At 49.1% G+C, this 19,460-nt stretch overlaps 3 protein-coding genes across 3 annotated transcripts; all 3 read right to left on the bottom strand.

Moving 5' to 3' along the window:
• On the bottom strand, positions 1-2,132 carry TMEM41A (transmembrane protein 41A). The gene is made up of 5 exons (XM_035334528.1): positions 1,945-2,132; positions 1,685-1,838; positions 1,440-1,601; positions 762-900; positions 1-450 (listed from the first exon to the last, which is right to left on the bottom strand). Exons 1-5 carry the CDS (start codon positions 2,040-2,042, stop codon positions 230-232), a joined length of 774 nt encoding a protein of 257 aa, XP_035190419.1. The 5' UTR covers positions 2,043-2,132; the 3' UTR covers positions 1-229.
• An 85-nt stretch (positions 2,133-2,217) lies between these two features.
• LIPH (lipase H) lies at positions 2,218-13,845 on the bottom strand. The gene is made up of 10 exons (XM_035334526.1): positions 13,767-13,845; positions 9,360-9,727; positions 8,539-8,647; positions 8,345-8,446; positions 7,797-7,886; positions 6,692-6,859; positions 5,676-5,771; positions 4,718-4,829; positions 3,991-4,164; positions 2,218-2,446 (listed from the first exon to the last, which is right to left on the bottom strand). Exons 1-10 carry the CDS (start codon positions 13,816-13,818, stop codon positions 2,362-2,364), a joined length of 1,356 nt encoding a protein of 451 aa, XP_035190417.1. The 5' UTR covers positions 13,819-13,845; the 3' UTR covers positions 2,218-2,361.
• A 1,318-nt stretch (positions 13,846-15,163) lies between these two features.
• ANAPC13 (anaphase promoting complex subunit 13) lies at positions 15,164-19,398 on the bottom strand. The gene is made up of 3 exons (XM_035334529.1): positions 19,315-19,398; positions 18,957-19,082; positions 15,164-16,527 (listed from the first exon to the last, which is right to left on the bottom strand). Exons 2-3 carry the CDS (start codon positions 19,053-19,055, stop codon positions 16,402-16,404), a joined length of 225 nt encoding a protein of 74 aa, XP_035190420.1. The 5' UTR covers positions 19,056-19,082; positions 19,315-19,398; the 3' UTR covers positions 15,164-16,401.
• Between the last annotated feature and the right edge of the window lie 62 nt (positions 19,399-19,460).

Below are 19,460 nucleotides of genomic sequence, written 5' to 3' on the forward strand. Positions count from 1 at the left end.
TTTACCTCAAGTGTTCACAAAGTTTCATTATAGAGAATTTTCAGTGCAGATACATGCACAGTAAAACACTGATTAAAAACAAGATTATACCTCCTCTTAGATGAGAAGAACAGTAAAAACTGCAATTGTCCTTGGTCCACTCGGGCACAGAGCATGCAGAATATTACCCACATGGGAAAAGACCCACAGCTTGTGTGAGACAGTTCCCCAACGTCTGGGTCGTGAGCCATCACATGCTCTTCTTGCCATTGAGTAACGGAGCATGCTTGTCTTCATCCAGCTTCAAGTGCTTCTTGCTGTATTTCTTGATAAGGGTCCCTGGTATCAGTGCCACCACAGCCATTGCAAGCAGTTTGAGCAGTGTGTCCCAGGAGAAAATGGCATCCAGAGAGTTGATTTTTGACAGAATGGCTCCTGTCTGTACGCAGATGAAGTTATAGGGTGTAAGTCCTGGAAGAGTCAGAGCAAATAAGCCAGTTAGCATCCCCCTTGCCTCCATGCAAGAGTGCAAACTTAGCTCCAATCACATCCTTGCCCAAGGCCAGACAGGTCTCAGTAACAGAGCAGGGTGTGATACAGAACTGTACACACACTTGCTCAATGCCCTAAGACGAGCAGCACGAAGGCAACCAGGCAAATGGGACAGAGTCACAGCCACAACCCTGCTGCTCCACCTTCCCCAGCCCTCGGTTGCTTCCCAGGGCTCAGTGACGAGGAGGGAGGCAGCGTCACGCTGTCCCCTCGGGCTCCCCTGACCTTACCGATGAGAACGGAGAAGAAGAACTGGGACACAGGGATGTTTAAGATGGGGGCTGAGAGATTCAGAAACCAGTTCGGTGTCATGGGGAACAGCCTCAGGAACAACAGGAAGAAAAACAAGCAGCTCCTGTTCTCTTCTACCTGTCAAGAGAAATGCTCCAAATTATTTCTGTTACTTAGCAGTAACATCTGAGTTGCCACACCACTGAAGTGAGTTTTGTTTTTTTCTCCTCCACCGTTCCACAACAGAACATCAGTGCGGAGCTGATGAAAAGTGGCAACTTCATGTATGCCTGGGACATACCTGGATGTCTGGGAGCCCAGTGGTGAGCCACCCCCTTTCACACAAGAGGTGAAAATGGGATCTAACCTGAATGAGAGATCAGGTAGAGGCCAGCAGAACCTCCCCTGGCTGTATGACAGAGCACAGGGCTGACAGAGGCAGTTCTGGAACATGGGGCCTTGCCAGTCGGCCTCTTACATCTGATCTTCCTCAGGATCTGGCACTTTCCACAGATCCCCTCTGCAGACTGGCCCGATCCCACGGGAGCAGTCTCGCTTACGCTGCCGAGGCCCCTGCCCGACCTGACGCGCCCCTGGCATGCCCGGCTTTTTACCGAGCCACCACCCCAAAAGCGGCCCCAAGCAGCAGGGCCTCCTGCGGCACCACGGCCGCTCACCTTTCCTTGCAGCAGAGCCACTTTGTCGGGGAAGCAGTAGACGACGAAGCGCTTCCCAAAGGCGCCGGACAGCAGGTAGCAGCAGGTGGCTCCCAGGGAGGTCAGGGCGGAGCACAGCGCCAGCCCGGTCCACGGCCCGAAGAGCGCCCCGGCCAGCACGTTCTGCGGGGACACGGCGGGGGGGTGAAGGCGGCCGAGACCCCCCCCCCGGGGTCCGGGGGCCGCGGGAGGCGCCGCCGCCCTACCAGGAGGCTGGAGCCGGGGATGGCGAAGCTCTGCTTGTAGAGGTAGGCGGCGCAGAACAGCGCCAGCGCCGCGCCGCGGTGCTCCCGCTCGTAGTCCCGCAGCGCCTCGGCCAGCTCCCGCAGCTCCTCCAGGTCCGACGGGAACCGCAGCGGCCTGCGGGGGGAGAGCACGGGGCAGAGCACGGCGCAGAGCACGGGGGAGAGCCGGCACCGCCGAGCCCGGGGCCCCGCAGCACGGCCCCCCGGGCGCCAGCACCCACCTGCGGGCGCTCCCCGCGCTCAGCCGCGCCGACAGCAGCGACAGCGCGGCCGTGGCGGCCACGAAGACGAGGAGCAGCGCGGCCAGGCGCCGCCACATCCCGCTGCCGGCCCGGGGACAGCCCCGGACACACCGCCGGGACCGGCCCCTCACGGCCCGACACGGCCCGCGCAGGCGCCGGGCCCCGGGGCGGCGCTGAGGGGAGGGAGGCGCTGAGGGGAGGGAGCCGGGCGGGCCCTCGGTTGAAGGCTGCTGTGGCGCCGCCGCCTGCGCGGGGGGTGTATATGACTGGTTAGCGTTGCTCCAGGCTGGTCAATAAATGTTTGTATTGGCACGAAACACGCGGGTTGAGCCCTTCTTTGGTCCCCCCGGGGTGGCTGTGGGGGCGGGCGGCCTGCCGCTGCCTCGCCTGCGGGTCTCAGCGCCTGGCCTGGCACGGGATGGGCCGGAAGGTTGTTTTGGTGTTCTCCGTCAGGACGAGGTCGTACCTGCACAGCTGCGGTCTGCGGGAAGACAGCCCAAAGTGAAAAACCTGCCCTCCCCGTGCCGTTTTCCCAGCCGAGTCTCCCAGTGTGTATTTACTTATGTAAGGTAAGTAACGTTATCAAGACAACGGGAAGGCTCCTACAGTGAGGTGCAGTTCAAACATTACAGAGGTCAGGGATACTGTGAATGTATTTTCATTTTGTTGTACGTTATCCTTTGCTTTGCACTGTGTGAATAAAGACACCACCGCACCAGCCATCGCTGCAGGGTCGGCTGCCCGGGTTCAGGGCTCCCTGCCAGCCCCTCTGCACCCGTGTGGCCACCACCCGGGGTGTCCTGCAGCCTCCGCCTGCCCCCTGCGTGTTCCTGCCGACTCCCTGGTGCCAGCGTGGGCTGTGCTGCCATGCTGAGCCGCCACCAGGCTTAGAAAAAGCCCAGCCGGAAAGGAGAGGGAAATGCTAGGACCAGACAAAAAAGAAAGGAAAATATTTGTGCTCCCACCTGGGGCCCTCTGAGCATCAAGGGAAGGAGAGGGCGGGACATGCCTCCCTTTGGCGGTCACAGATTACTTCATGGTCTCAAGAGTCACGCAACTACTTGTGGCCTGTGGCAGCCCCTCAAAGGGGCGAGTGAGCGGCCTCTGATGAAACATCTGGGCATTTAGACCTACTTTTTAAAAGACTGAATGTGGATCTGGGGCTGGAAGTGACTGTGGGGACACAGGACAGGAGAAAGGGAGTGCCAGCAAGGGGGAGTTGCAGGACTGACTCTTAGGCATGCACGTTCTTTTCTGTATTCCAAGACTAAGGGTAGCATTTCATGAACTGCAAAGCAACATACTCTGCAGCTCTGTCCTCTTTTGCTCCACCCTTTTCCCTCTGTGATACACGACCCTTATTTTAAACCAAGTTTAAAGCACGTATGGCCTGATGTCCACACACTGTCCTCGTACCACAGGCTCAGCCTAAGAGATTCTGTGCTCAGTGGACTCAGACAGATTGCCTCCCTCAAAGGTGCCCTAAAAATGAGGGAAGTTTAAGGGCTTCACTTTGACTGCAGGGCAGGTGGAGGTTAACAAGATGAGTGCTCTGGGGCATGATGGTCAGCAGCTCCCAGTCACTGGGATTCCAGGAGTAAATGAATCTTCCTAGTTGACTGGACATAGAAATTGACTGTGATATAAAATGTGTATTTGGGACCCTGTATCTATGTTTCCCCGAGAGTAACATTTGCTTTCAGTCCTGAGTTCAGGCCTGGGCAGCTTCTCTGTAGCTACACAAAGGTCATGATCCTGACCAAAGGTGAAAATGTCAGACCATGTTGAAATCAGACAACAAACTGCGTTTTCAATGCAGTAAGATAACCTCTGTGGTCAAGTAGGAATTCCAGGAGTTGTGTGCATGTGTGCAAGGCAGAATTTATTCCCAAAATATGTGCACGAGAACTATTAAATGTGAAATAAATGTAATTCTTCTGGATGAACTTGCCAGGCCAAGAATCTGTGAGATTCATTGACTTGTGTCTAGTTTGCAACGGGAATGGTTTGTAAAGCAGTGCTTACCTTTCTGGGTTTGTAAGTGACCGGAACCTCATTTGGAGAATCCTGAGTTTGTATTTCGGGCCGATGACAGATCCCGTGGAAAATGTCAAGGAAATTCTTTTTACATTTTCAAAATCCTGGTCGAATCCAATTAGCAAACTGATTTGGTTGTACTGCTGAAAGGCTGCAGCTTCTCTAAAGACAAAGCAGACAAGGTGTCAGGGAGTCACCAAGGGAATAGCACGGTTTTAATACTTTCAGTGTAATATTAGACACGGTGCTGGGGGAGGAGGACCGAGCTTATGACTGGTTTCAGGTTTTCGGGAAGTGGGTACATGTTCAGGTCTCTAGGTTTCAACCTGCTCAGCCACTTTTGTACTCAGTTACTTGGGGACACAGCGATCTGATCCCCGCTGTCCTGGGCATCCAGAGCTGGAATGCGGAGCTCTCCCTGGAGAGGAGATGAGTTTTCCTCCTGCTCTTGTGGAGGACCAGGACAGCCATGGGATTGCTGAGATAGCTCATGGCCATCCTCAGGTTGACTACAGAGGGCCCAAACCAAAGGGCCAGGCTGGCGGTGGTGTGCACTGGGGAGCCTGTGGAAATCACCTCAGGCCAGGCAAGGCCCAAGGCCTGTGTGCTGTTGAGCATCAACAAAAACTGGAGGAGGATGTCTTGTTTCCTCCCAGATCCAGTTGTGCTGAGTCGTTTGCTAACATTTGTGGATCATCAGATCAGGGAGACTTACGGATTAACTTTAGATTCCACCTTCTGCCCAGCATCATCAGCTAATACCATGCTGAAGGTGCCTCTCCTGGTGTCTTTGTTCCACGTAATGATGTCCACAAAGTAGTGGTAAACTGCGAGGTGAGAGAGAGCACGCAGTTAGACAAAGCCATGGGATGTGGTGTGGGTAGATATGCGTGTGGGAAAGCCCCAGGAGAGGCACTAGAGCTAGGCTTACACCAGTGGCACGGCTTTCATTGCACCGCCTCTCACTCCCTGCCTTCCCCATCCATTTGCAAATTGTGTTTTCTTTCTTTTGTCCCTGTCTCCCTGACAGAGCATGATCCCCTGTTTCTGTTCTCAGCATCCTTCATTTGTTTTTTCTGTCCCTTCTTTGGATCCCTTTGCTGTGGGGCAGAATTGTCTGTTCTTGACTCTGATGTGTAACTCACCAAGTTTGCTTGCTGATGTCTCTGCCCACGGGTTTGTGTTCTGGTGATCATCATGGGTGAGAAGAAACCCTGATTTTCACTGATTCCTCCTTGCCCCTTCCCTCTGCCCATCCCTTTTGTCCAGGGCAGCTTTATCTGCTGGTTTAGCTGGGAGCATGTCGTTGCCTCTCACCGTTCCCACACACGCCTCTTATCATGCAAGCATGAAAGCGGCAGGCTGTTTTGAAACAACCACACTTTTAAGCTTCGTTCACACGTTCCCAACAAATTTCCTAGCCCTGTAAGAGAGACGAGCCTGCTCTTGCACATCTCTAGCTAGCGAGCTGTCGTCTTTCACAGCAACAAGTACATTTGCAGTTAGGGAATATAATGGCAGGACTGCAGGTGGACACAGCTCTATCCTGCAGCACTGGCTTTGTTTCTGAAGTGCCAGGTACAATACTGATAGCAACCAACCATCTCTGCTCGGCTGCTGCTGAAGGAGGCAATACACAAAGAAAAGTCATTTCAGAAATCTTAGTCACTTACTACAAAATGGCTCTTTGTCCGCTGTATCAAAAAACATGTTTGTCACTGGATGGCTCTGTTGTGTTAAATAGCTTTTCCACTTGTGGGCATAATAGCCTATGGATGACAGTTTAAAAATGAAACAGAGGGTTACTGCACAGGTATATAAGCAATTAAATTGCTGAAAATAACCAGGCAAATGTTTAAGAAATACTGTATCGTGGTTCAGCTGCAAGGTAGCACTGTGATGCATGCTCCTATGCTCCACAGACTTACCTGAGGTCTTAATTTTACTTCTGTAACTAAAACCAACTGTGGGTCAAAATATCCCTGGTTACTGTTTGGCACCTATTTTCAGATCAGTCTTTTTTCACATCAGATGTCTGTGGTCTAGAAAGGTCTTACAGCACGGAATGAAAATAACCCCTCAGCTCTGCAAGGTAATTTCTGGAAGCGTCAGTTTTTTTTGCATCAAAATTTCAGAAGTGGCAGCCTGAAGCTGGGCTGTTGCCTCCAGGTTGGGGGGGGGGGCTTACAGAAAAGCGGAATACCCTTTGTTCACCCCTCCCTGCCATCCCTGTGGTGGTCAAGAGGGGTTTGGGGTGCTGAAAGTTTCTCAGAAAATATTTTATTTTAGCAAGAGCATGCCCCTGCCCCTCAAACTGCAGCTTATGGGCTTTAATTCATTGCTGCTGTGACTCTTGTGTAAAGATCCCAAGACTTGTTTTGGCTTTTCTAGTTCTGGATCCTATACCTGTGGACTTCTGTTGTAGATCATAACATGATGTGTTTCTACAAAGTGTGGGGAAGTCTCTTCAGCCTCTTGCTTGCAGCAGAGGCTTGTCCCTCTGCAGCGGTCAAGGAGGGATCATCCCCCAAAACTAGCAGAATGTAGTGCTCTTACAAAGCACCCTACGGTCTGTTAGTCCTTTAGCAAAACATTTGTTCCACTCACACAGGTGGATTAAAAGAGTAATGATAGGCAGCTATGTCAGGCACGTGTAGCCCCAACGTATTTACATTCCCTGGATCCTTACCTAGGATGGGGCATGGCATAGGCTGAAAAGTTTCGCAGCTGGTACATTTGCCATTCCTGTAGCTTCTGTACGAGTCACACGGGTACGCCGTAATATTGCAGCTCTTTTTCAGGGATGACATGAACAGGAAAACAGACCTCTGGTGGTCACATTTAAAATACTGCATTCCTTAATCACACAGAGAAGAAATATTTCATTACCAGTCCTCGTGCTTCAGGAAGTCAGCATTAAGGCAGTAGTGAAAAAGGACACACCAGCAGACAGTCATTGACCAGTCCAAATGCAGCAGCTTGAACTGGGAAGCACTGGGCTGTGGCAGAGCAGTAAGTGGGCAGCAGCTTCTCTTTGACTGCACTCAGCTCTGTCAGTGTCTCCTTTCCTTGTCGTCTTTTTTTTTTTAATTATTATTATTATTATTAAACAACATGTCTGCTGGTGCTGTCACTGCGGTTCCAGAGGAGCCAGCTATAGAGCCTGCCCCATCTCAGGTGTTCTCCTCTTCCCTCTGAGCTGACACAACAGGCGGGTATTGCATTTCTTTTGCACAAGACCTTGCCATTTTGTCACCCAGCATTGTCAAAACCCGTTCTGCTGCTGAGCAGAGGAGGAAAAAAAGCTTCCTTGTGTTCAAGGCTAGGGCTCTACCTGCAAGGCTGCCAAGTAAAGCTCTCTGGATTCAGTCTAGCAGTCTGTGCTGTGCTCCTCTTGAACCTGTTTTCTGAACAGTTGTTGTCATTGCTAGCAAGTCCTTGGGGTTTTGTGTGTATTTTAAGCGATTAAATAATAATAACAAAAAACCTCTCTCTTTTCTAAACATAGTTACAAAATGGGGGCACAGATTCACCTGATGAGTTCTTTGCGTGGAAAATTGATCCCACCTGCATTCGTGACACCCCTGACCGATACGCCTGCCCGGTGCACGGCAGCTAAGCTCCCGTTACATTAGTATGCTGCAGCAGTGCTGGGAGGAGATTGCTTTCATGGCTTTCCCAGAAAATGGTTTTCGCGTATTTTCTAGCACTGATGATGTTTCTGCAGCTTTCTCCTCCTTCCTGATTGGAAACATTTTGTCAGTGTGTGTGCAATTCCAGGCAGAATTAGTTACCAGAAAATACTGTCAGCGGACAGCCGGGCTGGTCGGTCCCGCCGTTGGGGTAGAAGTCTATGTGGCCCAGGGTGTCCGCGTAGCCGAGTCCTGACCAAAGAAAGCATCGGGGGAGGGAATATCAAATCGTAGCACACGGAAGAAGGAAACAGGAGAAACTAACTGGAAAAAAATAATAGTTTTTCAGCTCTAGGATGCCTGCTTGTGGGAAAGGCTGGGAAAAGAGAGGGCTGAGGAAGATGCCGGATTTGGCCCGGAGGATGCACCCTCCTGCACTGGTGCCCAGGTCCTTGCGCTTTGTGGGCCGTGAGGCCATACCTGCTGTGAAACAGCAGCATGCCTTGAACTGCAAGTAAAAGGGCAGCTCCCGAGGGTGTTCCGAGCACAGCGTGGGCAGCACAGGACCGCAGAGCCCTTCCCAGCACCCCTGCACTGGGAGGGATGGGCTAACGGAGCGGGGATCGCCACGGCAGAGCCGCCTGCCGCAGCCCCTGCCTGCCCATCGCTCTCTGGGTTTCCCTGCAGCAGTGAGGAGAGGTGTCGCGTACCGTCGGTGTCCGAGTGGATAACATCGACGAACTGCGCGTCGGTGGGGTCCAGCCTCTCGCCGGGCGGCTGCCCTCTGTACAGGGGGCCTGCTGGGTCAAGGCCTGCAGTGAAAAACCGCCATGGCGTTGCCTCAGTGCTCGGCTGGCGGCGAGCAGCTCTCCCCAGAGTGAAGGGCTGCCAGGGGAAGGGTTACCTGTGATTCTGCCGAGTTTACCGTCAAACATCTGTCCCACGAAGCCGGAGATGTGTGCTCCCAGGCTTACTCCTACCATGTGAATGGAGTCGAGTGATGCTCCGGCAAGCTGGGATTTAAGAATACCCACAGTCATAGGTGTTGGCATGTTAAAGGCTTAAAAACATCAGGAGGAGGAATGCAAATGCATCTCCCTACTTTTCCCACATTTTTCAGTGGTGTGGTTCCACTCCATGCAAATATTCTCCCTTTCAATAGCCCCAAAGCGCAACCGGCACTTGCACGTGAGGCCTCTGTGTGGGAGCTGTGAAGAGAACAGCGCAGGCAGTGGTTGCATCCTCCTGGGGCTGTGACTGAAGGCTGGACAGGAACAATTATTTGTGGAGCCCCTGAATACAACTCCAGTTGCCCTCATGTTATTCCTGGAAGGAGTGAGCAGATAGAAAGATCCTAAAGGCCCAGTGTCATAGCTGCCTGTGCCTGTGCAGCGCCTTGCAGGAGCTGCAAGCTGTAGCTTATCCCCATACGCTGACTTTGGACATCCAGAAGGTGGAAATAGAGTTTGTATGGACAGGAAAACAGATCTGTGGGGTTTTGTATCCAGAAATGTAGGGACTTGGAGTGTGAACTGAATACTGCAGCAAAATGCCATCATACCGAGTCCAAGTGCAGAATTTGGCACTGCTGTGTAGCTACACTTCCAAAAAATGAATGGATTCCTTTTTAGGAGTTCTTTTCCCAGACATGCTGCTGTTTTTAAACACTTCCTTTGTGCCCTTTACATATTAACAACTATATCATGGTGTGAATATTCAACTTACCAACATTTCATCAATAAGTTTCTTCAGAATCTCAGCAACTTTCTTGCTGTTTCTGGAAGCCGTGCTGTAGATGATGGTTGTTGCCCCCCGGTTCCAGTCCACAACGATGATGTTCATGGCTTCCGCAGAAAGCAGGAGATGCACCAAGCCAGGGATCCAGACTGGGACAGAGCCTGTGGGCCGGTACCCGTGGATAATGAAGGTGGTTTTCTTGGTCAGATCTAGATACTTGGAGGCTGTAGAATTGAGCTCTTCAGCACAGTCTGGGTTCTGCCTGGTGTACAGCATTAGCTTCACTTTCAGGTCGGTCCCTATCAAAGCGTTGCTGAAGCTGAGAGCTGTGAATGCAGGACATGTCTCCCCGGGATCTGAAACAAGCACAGTATGGCAATCCTGAGGTTAGCACCAAAGGGCTTGCCTTGTGGGTTTGCCTCTCCACATGGTTTTCTTGCCATGTTGGATCAAAGGCAGCAAGCGTACCTGCTGGGAGCAGCGCTCCCTGAAACGGCCCAGTCCTGCTCCCACGAGCAGCATGGGCTCACAAAAAATCTCATAAGGGTGAGGAAGGTACCGGACAATGGCACCTCGGATAATTGCTGTATTGGTTTCAGAGCATGCCCAGATGCCCTGAGCAGGTTGTAGGGTAAAGAAATATCCTTGTATTTTTATCATATAATGGTTTGGGGTGGAAGGGACCTTAAAGACCATCTAGTTCCAAGCACTCTGCTGGGGGCAGGGATTCATCCCACTAGGTCAGGTTGTGTCCACAGCTCCAGGCTGGAGCTGACAAGCTGCGCAGGATCTTGCTGTTGCGAGGGACAGCTCAGTGCTTCACTGGTATTTGCAGAGGCAGCCTGCTATTTCTGACTGTGAAATGGGACACCCTTTGTCTGCATAAGATAAGGTACTGATACTGCTTTCTACACAGCTGGAGAGTTCCCGAATTTTCTGTAAGTGCTGCTTTTCAGGACAGTCTCCGCTGTTTGAAAGCCTGTCTTTGTTCATTGCTTTTCTAGCAGACCACCAGCTGAGCCTTCAGAGTCCAATACAATCTCCAGCAGGGCGCTGCCAGGGAAAGGAATAACAGTCTCCAGACAGATGCTGCTGCTGAAGGCCTTCCCAGGTTTTGTAGATTCTTTCTGGCTCACAGGTCTTTTCCCCCAGTGCCCTTGTTTTTATTGAATAACCTTGTGGGAGAAAGTGATTCTTGCGCACACAGCCTGGGCTGCAATAATTGTTCAGGCTGCAGTTGCAAGAGGGATCTTCTGGGTTTTTGCTGCTTTAAAGGGCTGTGCAGTAGGGTAGAAGAGGTTTAGAAAACCTGCAGCTTTGAGCCAGTTGTGCTTTAGCAGGTGTCCAGTGCTCCATGCATTTTAATTTCTAAATCATGAATCTCTCACCATTTCCACAATAAACTTTCCCTCTTTTCCTCCTATGGAAATAGAAGCATGATAGTGATATAAATGCTGTGTGCCCAGCACATAAAATAATCTGCTCAGTTGCCATAGTTCTGCTAATTACTTTGAAGAAGCCCCAGGAGCTCCAGAAATAAAAGTTAATAGGCTAAGAGGATGTTGCAGTTATCTCCAACTGGATATTTTAAATTACTACTATAAATTCAGAAATAAATTTTAACATTTGAAATCCACGGAGTCCTTCCTGTGTAAAGCCTATGGTAAGATATGAATAGCGGGACTGGAGCGGTGGGAAATGAACTCAGCCAGGGCCGATGAATTTCAGTTGAAATCAGTGGCCTGAGTGTGCTCTGCCTCTGTAATGCTTCAGCTGGGGCTCCCAGCGACAGGATGGGCCATGCTTGCAAGGGTAAAGGTGAGCCGGGTGCTTCTCTCCTGGTCCGTTTGCTCTCACCGCTTTTTTGCAATGCCAAAATACTCCAGAGAAACAGCAGCCAGAGTTCTCCCCTAAGACTGCTCATCTGGAGGTCTCAAAGTAACGAGCAGAGAAAAATTACCATTTTTTGCTGATACACAGCAGCATACACAGTGATAATCAGCAACTGTCCTCTAGGTGCTACTGCAGCATCAAAGAAAAATATATATTTATTTTTTAAATAGTTATTAATAGCTAGATACTGTTCTAATTCTCGTATAGTATTGTTGTATAGTATTGTTAATCATCTTTACTGCCACTGAGGCGGTAGTAATGCAGGCAGAAATTCTGGACAAGAATTATTTCTACATGGTACAAAACTGCACTGATTGCTTAATTTGTTCCTATGTCTCCCATGTTGTGCTGAGACCTGCCCAGGGGAGCTCTGTGTTGTCACCAGAGCAGCCCAAACCTTCTGGTAAAGAAGAGCTGATCAGCATTTGCTAATACCTAAGACAGGAAGCGTTTAAAAAGCCATGCTATATCTGCACTGAGTCTGTTAAATTTGCTGTAGCTTGATTAACAAAATCAGATCCGTGCTAATCGTGGGGGAAGACCTGCCAGCTTCTCTTTGGCAGGCTGGTGCATATCCCGGAATCATCCACCATGTGTTACAAAAGCTGCTACACGAGGGCAGCCGGTTGTCCTGGCTTTGCTCTTCCTCCAGTAAGCACTGAGAATCCTACCCAAATGGCTGGAAATGTCTTTGAAACTGACATCATTTCTCTGATGGGGCGAGAGGCTTACTCTGATTAACTCTAAATGAGGGCGGCGGAAGCTCACATCCTCACACTGTGCTTAACCCATGGCCAGCAGACCCCTTCTCCCCAGGAAAGGTGAATAAATGCTGGCAATTAACCCAGCATCCCATTAACTTGCTTCCTGGCCATTAGCTTGCTGGACAGCCTCAGGCAATTCCTTTTTCTCCCTTTGCTCGGTTTCCCTGCGTGTAAAACAGGATGGCAAATGCTGCTTTCCTGGGCAAGGTGCTCTGATGCCTCGGGACCTGTAGCAGGGGGTATGCCAACATAATAAACTGCAGTTCCTGCGTGGGAGCTGGACATCTTTTGTCTTTAGCACGAGATCAGCCTCCCTGGTGCTTTTGCAGCAGGAGGAACACCTTCAGCAGATCTGGTTTTTTTTGGAGACCAAGTGCAGGTGGGAGTTTTGCAGTCATGAGAATGGTGCCAGGCAGACCCCGTGGCATTTACTGCAGGCAGTGCTACGTAAGGCTTGTGCCCCCATGCAGACAGTGTTCGGAGACTTTGTCTTCCTTTTGTCCTGGATGTTCAGCCTCTGGCCAGGCGGGGTTTGCAATAGAGATATTTTGGGGCTGGCATCTTGAGGCCTTCTGCACAAAAAGAATACCAATTTATTATTATTTTTTTAACTCCACCAGTTTGTCCTCTTGCAGAGTGAAGTTCCAAAAGGCTTTCACATCTTTGGGTCAGTGGTGATTCAGTCAGATTTGTACATTTCCTAGCTGTGACCGTCGGGACAGTATATTGCCACACAGCGCACGAAGGGGGCTGCTTACCGGGTCAGCACTTGTGCAGACCTCATCCAGGTGTGTCGCTGCTTCTGTGCCTCTCTGCAGCTTCCCTGACTTTCAAACCCCCGTCACATTGCTTGGGCTTTATCATTTGTTTCAAAGGACTGGTCTTATGCATCAGTACTGAAGTCTTCAGCTTTAAGCACTACCACCCAGCCAATGTCAGCAGCCTTACCGAGATAATGCTGGAAATACTGAAAATACTGGGCAGCATTTTACACACCACTGCCTTCCACACGGAGGGTGTGCCTTCCACCGCTTAAAATGGTCTTCAGTATCTTGCTGGGCTTCCTTGGTGCTTTTTCACACAATTCTCTTTTCCCACTTATTACTACATTGCCTACAGCATATCCTTCGAAATAAGTAAAACGAGACCCCCAGGATTACTCCAGGGAACCTGATGAAATATGAGCTAGTTTTTAAAAGAATACTCTTTTTTTAATCCTGTTTGTTTTCTCTGCAAAGCAGAAAGCTATAGCTTCACTAACCGAGCAACTTGCTCCCATGTGTATGCTAACAGAAGGCAGTACATTTGTTTATTATTATACAGGTTGATTCTTGATGGGGCTATGAGGACATCAAGTGAAGTTTAGTGTTCATAAATGCTAATTCATCCTTTGCGTCTGTCATATAAGACGCTGCTGAAAAGAAATCATTCTTCTCTAAAGATTTCAAATGGCATCTTCAGTGTCGATGGATAGTACTTATATAAGAAAAATGTTTGCAAAGTGAAGAAAAGATAATAAAAGTAACTTCTGGTTTTATGTTTGGAACTCTTACATCTGACTACGTTCATGAAACCGGGATAGTTTGCTTTGCCAAATTAATAGTAGTGAAAAATCGTACATAGTAACTTTACATAATGCATCTAATACATTATAATGCATCTACAATACATTAATGTGTCTGCAAAGCAGAGAAAGGGTTATATTTGACACAAACATTACAAATGGTTGATTTCCTACCTGTTTTCACCCCATACGAAAGGTAGATGAACACAGCACACAGCCTCAGCATATGGACTCCCACATGAAACTTCTTCAGGTAGAAGATTTTAAGGATCCCGCAGTTTCTTTGGCATGTACTTGCTGTCTCTGACAACAGTTTGCTCTCTTTTTCTGCCAGTAACGTAGGTGTGGTGAAAGGAGGAAGTTACCAGCCAAGAAATGAAGACCAGTCGCTAGTTATACAACTAAACCTTTTTAAAAAGGTGGGGCACCCTCTATTCTATCAGGATTCCTTATTTTAAATACAGTTTGCCCTGGGAGTGACTAACCAAAGACACAAGTGGTCTGGTATCACGCTGTAAGCAGCAATCTGACTACATGTGTTGAAATGAAGGAAATGATTGCGTGCCTATTTGTCTTCCGCAAAGAATGTCAGAAGGCAGCAAAGAACGTAGGTGTCACTGCAAATCCGATAAGCATCTGGGCAGGGCCGGCACTCGTTTTCACAGGACCCCAAGTTGGTGACGATCCCTACACTCCCACGTCCCTCTGGCTGCCTGCGGCAGGTGGAGGCTCGGCATCCCTTTTACCCTAGGAGATGCTGCAGTCTCAGGCAGGACGCGGGTGCGCACCGCTCCGTCGTGACAAAGGGCAGGGACCAGTTTGATTCAATGTGGGCCTCCATCGGGCTCCAAGCAGCTGCCGTCTTGGATGGCACTCGTAAATCTGGCATCCCCACCACTACTTCTAGCAGCTGGGCTGGAACCTCGTGGAGCCAGCTCCAAGTCAAGTAAGAAAGGCTTCTGTCCCTGCTGGGCAGGAGGAAAAAGATGGCAGATGCAAAGACAACTGCCAGGGGCCAGAAAGGAAGTCTGAAACTGGAGCTGGACAAAATTGGTAAGATGAGACTGGTGTGGAGTTTGTAATGGGGTGAGAGAGGGGAGGGGAAGAGAGGGCTGCTAGACAGAAGCAGTGTGGGGGCTTTACCTAATGTTTTCTTTGCAAATTCTTCTAGCGTAGGCCAGGGAAAGGGAACATGGGGAGGATCAGAAATACCTCATTAAGCACAGGCTCTGTTTTCCCCCGGTGAGATCCAGTGAGGAACTGAACTATTACAGCTCCCAGCTGCATAGCTGTTTCTTTGGTCCATACTGTACAAGGTAAGCTTTTTGATTTAGCTGATTCTTGGGTTAATCTTTACCTCTGCCTGCTGGCTGCCTGCAGCTCCTTCTTGTTCAGACAAGTGCGTGCTGCTTGTCTGCTGCAGGCACTGCTAACGCCTCAGACAGGGGCACACCCAGCAACACACAGTTTTTTTCACAAGCACCTTGAACCAAGCATCCTCATGCGGCTCAGCAATCAGTCTCACAGGACTTGTGCCGTGCTGTGATTCCATTTGGTACTCACACAGATGAAAGTTTTATTAATTTTAATTGGATTTTGTTAATTTTGAAGAGGATAAACATTGTGAAAAGACACCAAAAAACTTCTGTGGAATCTGAAAGCTGCGAGTTCCAGGAAAATGTATTTTTTTTTTTTTTTTTTCCTGGTGCACTGGCAACAGAAAATCATTTGAAACATTGTTTTCCTTCCAGTTCATTTCTCACTTTTACCAGCAATCCTAAACTCTGTCAAAATATTTTCTCCTTAGCAAGTTCTGCCAATGGTGCGAAGGAATCGGTCCAACAGTGAAACATGCAAGATGAACAGAAGGCTTTTACCTATTGCAAAAGACATTTGAGAATCAGAGATAAAATGAGGTAACGAAATCAAGAGGGCCTTGCCTTTCTTCTCAGCATTAAAAGAGGTAACAATTTATTGCCTGAAGCTAAACTCCACTTGTTTCTTTTCCCCACCACTTCCCTTAGATTGCTGTTTCCCCTGTGAGACAGCTCATCCAAGCAGCTATCATCAGTCAATAGACTGGGACTGGCAGACTCTTCCCTGTAACTCTCAAACATCTGTCAAAAGACAATGATTCTGAGTAACCCCCATTTCAGCATAAATTAGACTGGTTACAGAATGCACGTTGGCAAACATCCCCAGGATGTCACCACTAGAGATGTTGTCCAACGCCACCATCATATCCTGAGATGAGTTCAAACAGACACTTGTGTTTACATGTGACTTCCAGCCCTAGAATCTGACTGACCAGCCTTTCATTCAAGTCACACACTGGTTAAAGATGGTAACAACTCACTCAAGGTTATTTGGGTTTTCTATAGTGAGCTCTAACCACAAAATACAGTTATACTTGGAACATGAGCCTTCAGAGTCACACATGATCCCATCGTGAGATTTGAAAGGAAAGAACAACGTCAGACAGTAAAAACTACTTTTATATCACATGTAGAAAACATTTAAGAACAAAATTGGCACCGACTTAAGAATAAGTTAACAGAAGATATAAAATAATGTTACATAAGTAAAGAGAAACATTCTGATGTTAGCTCTGAGGTTTCAGATAGCCTTTGTTATTTCACACAGATTACAGAAGCATGTTAAACTGTGTTTAGTCACTGAGTAGTTTGAAATCAAGCCTTCTTCAGGAACTTTGTTTCCTCCTTAGAGAAGCTCATGACAATGATGGTCAGATGAAAAATAATTTTTATATCACATTCATGCATCCCCTGCATGAAATCTGACTGATTCGCTAGTTTCCTGTGGGAGGAACGTTTTCATGGAGATACTGGAGAGCCAGATCCGTCCACTTCATTTCTTGTTCTTTCACAGACTCGGTTGTGCCACCATTGTCTTGCTCTGGTTCAGGAAGCTCATTCTGAGAACAAATGGAAAAAAAAAAAAAAGGTACAATGCATTCCATGCATTCCACGCATAATAGGCTTGCTTCCTAGAAGGAGCAGGTGACTAAGACTTCGTATGAATAAATACAAAAATCCACAAATGAGACCAGAGGGGGCATCTGAACAATACATTTCACACATAGTGATTCAGTTAAAACATTACTAAGCCCAGTTATGAACAATATTCTTTTCATGTGATTATGATGCTTCATCTGAAAGGTAAATTGGTTTTCCAGGGCCCTGGGGCCTTGCTGTATACTCAGACTGCACACGCAGTGAAGGAGAATATATAGCAAATGCAAAATAAGTAAACAATAGTACGGTGTAATTATTTCAGTGCTGGTTTGCAATGTGTTTCTTTTGCTCTTGCCAAGAATACAGATATTGCATTTACTGTAGCTGTATTTAGACAACTGGCTGTGTAACATATTATTTTCCTGTGGCAGGTGAGAAATCCTTCCTATTCCTACATGCTGAACACAGGTGTGGCTGTGCTACAGCAAGAGGAAATGTCAGAAACCCCTAACAGGTGCAGCACAGAGCTCCCCAGGGCACAGTAAGGAGGAAGTATAGCTTAAGTGAAATTTCATTTTGCTTCCTTATATTATTTGTTCTCAGTGTTGCTGTATTGGTGTGGTCACAAAGAGTATGTGTTATTCCACAAGACGTTCTGCAAACAACCATTTGGGCAAAAATTCTGAGTTCTAGATCTCTGGAAATCCCAGCATGAGCTAAATAAAATCTGTCAGTTTTGAAAATGGCATATGATTTCAGCCTGTGTTAGTTCATGGGAGTCTCTCCAATGAGCACTGGGTCAGATGCTCAGGACAGGCTCAGATACCACTGTGCAGCCATTCTGCTTGCTCCTGATCAAGTCTCCCATGAATTTGTGCTGGTTTCTCCATGTGATCAGACCCAATCTCATCCCTGGGGATCTGTGTATCCACAACCAGGCCTTTCTTTCTATTGTTAATTGATGAGGCTTCCTGCTCTGAGGCTGCCACCTGTACGTGCTATAAGCAGCTGAAGAGATAGCTGTAAGGAAAGAAACAGCAGTGTTTCTTGACCTGGACACAGAGTGATGGCAAATGTCATCAAGGAACCAGTATATAATATTCAGCCTGCCTTAAAAACACATTATTCTAAGCAAAGTGGGGTTTGGGTTCTCGTATCTGAGAACCACAGTTGAGCAAAATCTTTCCCTCTAGCTCAAACCTCGGCAGGAAAACTTGTGTGCTGTATATATGGATTTTGGAGGTGAGTAGCTGCGCCTTGTCCCCTGAAGAGACAGTGCTGGGTGTCTTGCTCTGACTGGATCATAGTTTGAGATCCCCTCACTGTGCCAAGAAGGGGCTTGGCCAAACCTGAGCTGCGTTATCCAAGAATGGTGGCACGCTGTGATGTAAGGGCTAAAGCCTGAGCCACGTCACCGGTAATTTGGAAATGTCTCTGTGCTGAAAGTCACCGTCCGGGGGTGTTTAAGGAAAGGTTGGTTGTAGTACCTAGGTTAATGGTTTAGTGGGTAATATTGGTGGTTGAGAGATGCTTGGACAAGATGATCCTGGAGGTCTTTTCCAACCTTTATGATTCTACAGTTCTAAAATAAACTAGCAGTCTATTGTTTGCCACAATTTTGGCATGACTACTTTGTCAGTGCTAGCCAGGGTAAAGCTCATTCACCTGACTGAAGGACAGGGAAAATCCTCAGATACTTCTCAGTTCACAGACAGTTTCCAATGGCTAAGGAAGGTGCTGGTGGGAGAGATGTGAAGCTTCAGCCTGGGGTTTGTGGGATAAGGGATAGCTTTTCCTCAGCTGCACCTCTCTGGCCTAGAAGCTGTGCAGACTGTACACTGGATGGAAGGATGGCTGCCATGCATTGGATGCAGCATTACAAGCCAGAGTACTACTTGCAGGTGCCAGCATTTTCCCTACTATCCTTGAAGTGGCAACTGCAACAATGTATTTGGAGAAGTCTGATTAGGAAGACATTAGAAAAAAAGGGAATGTCAGGAAGTGGAAATAAAGTGAAACCAAGACTTCAACTGTCAGCATAAGACTGACCCTCTCTGTTCTACAAACTAACTGGCCACTGCTGATAATGCCAAAGGGTAGCACAGAGAGAGAAAGGGCAATTCTGCTTCCCCCCGATGCCAAACCCCGCAGTGTGTGGTGGGACGGGAGCTACAGTTCTGAGGAGATTTGGCAGCTGGCTGGGGAAGGGGGACAGGAACATCCATGTCCTCGTCTACACACAGGGCAGGAAAGAGCGAGTCATACCCATCCCAGGGACCTTTTGTACAAATCAGCAGTGCCACCGGCAATATCGTCTGTGCCAGTTTTGGCAGGGGCTGTGCAAAATGCACCAGCCGCACCTGGGGCTGACGAGCCGCGATTGACCTACCAGCGGGATGGCCACGTCCTCGTAGGGCAGCTTGTCTTCCCTCCACGCGTCGTCGATCAGGTCCAAGATCCTGCCATCCCTCTGCACCTCGCTGTCCATCCTCGCAGCGGGCAGGTACCGCCAGACCTGGGACACCGAGACGCCGTTTCTGACACGCAGCTTAACACCGCGCTGCCTTCACAGACCCACGGGGAGCGGCCGCCATGGAGGCACCTCGGGTCCCTCTGCTCCCACCCCTGCCCAGGCAGGGCCGCCCGGCTTTCGGGCTTGATTCGATTACATGGAGCGTGAAGCACGGCAGAAAGCAAGCCTTGCCGCTACCCATCGCGTAGCCCTGAGCGCGTTTATGGCTACTGACCTTTACAAATATCCTACAGGAGAGCGTGAGGCCCCGCACGGTGGGGAGCACCCGGCGCTTAATGGCGGCGCACGCCGCCGCCACGGCCCCCGCGAGGTGCAAACCCAACGGCCCCGGCGGCTCCGTCTGGCCCCTGGGCGGCTCCC

Source organism: Oxyura jamaicensis, chromosome 9 (genome assembly GCF_011077185.1).
Source record: "Oxyura jamaicensis isolate SHBP4307 breed ruddy duck chromosome 9, BPBGC_Ojam_1.0, whole genome shotgun sequence".
Classification (NCBI taxonomy): domain Eukaryota; kingdom Metazoa; phylum Chordata; class Aves; order Anseriformes; family Anatidae; genus Oxyura; species Oxyura jamaicensis.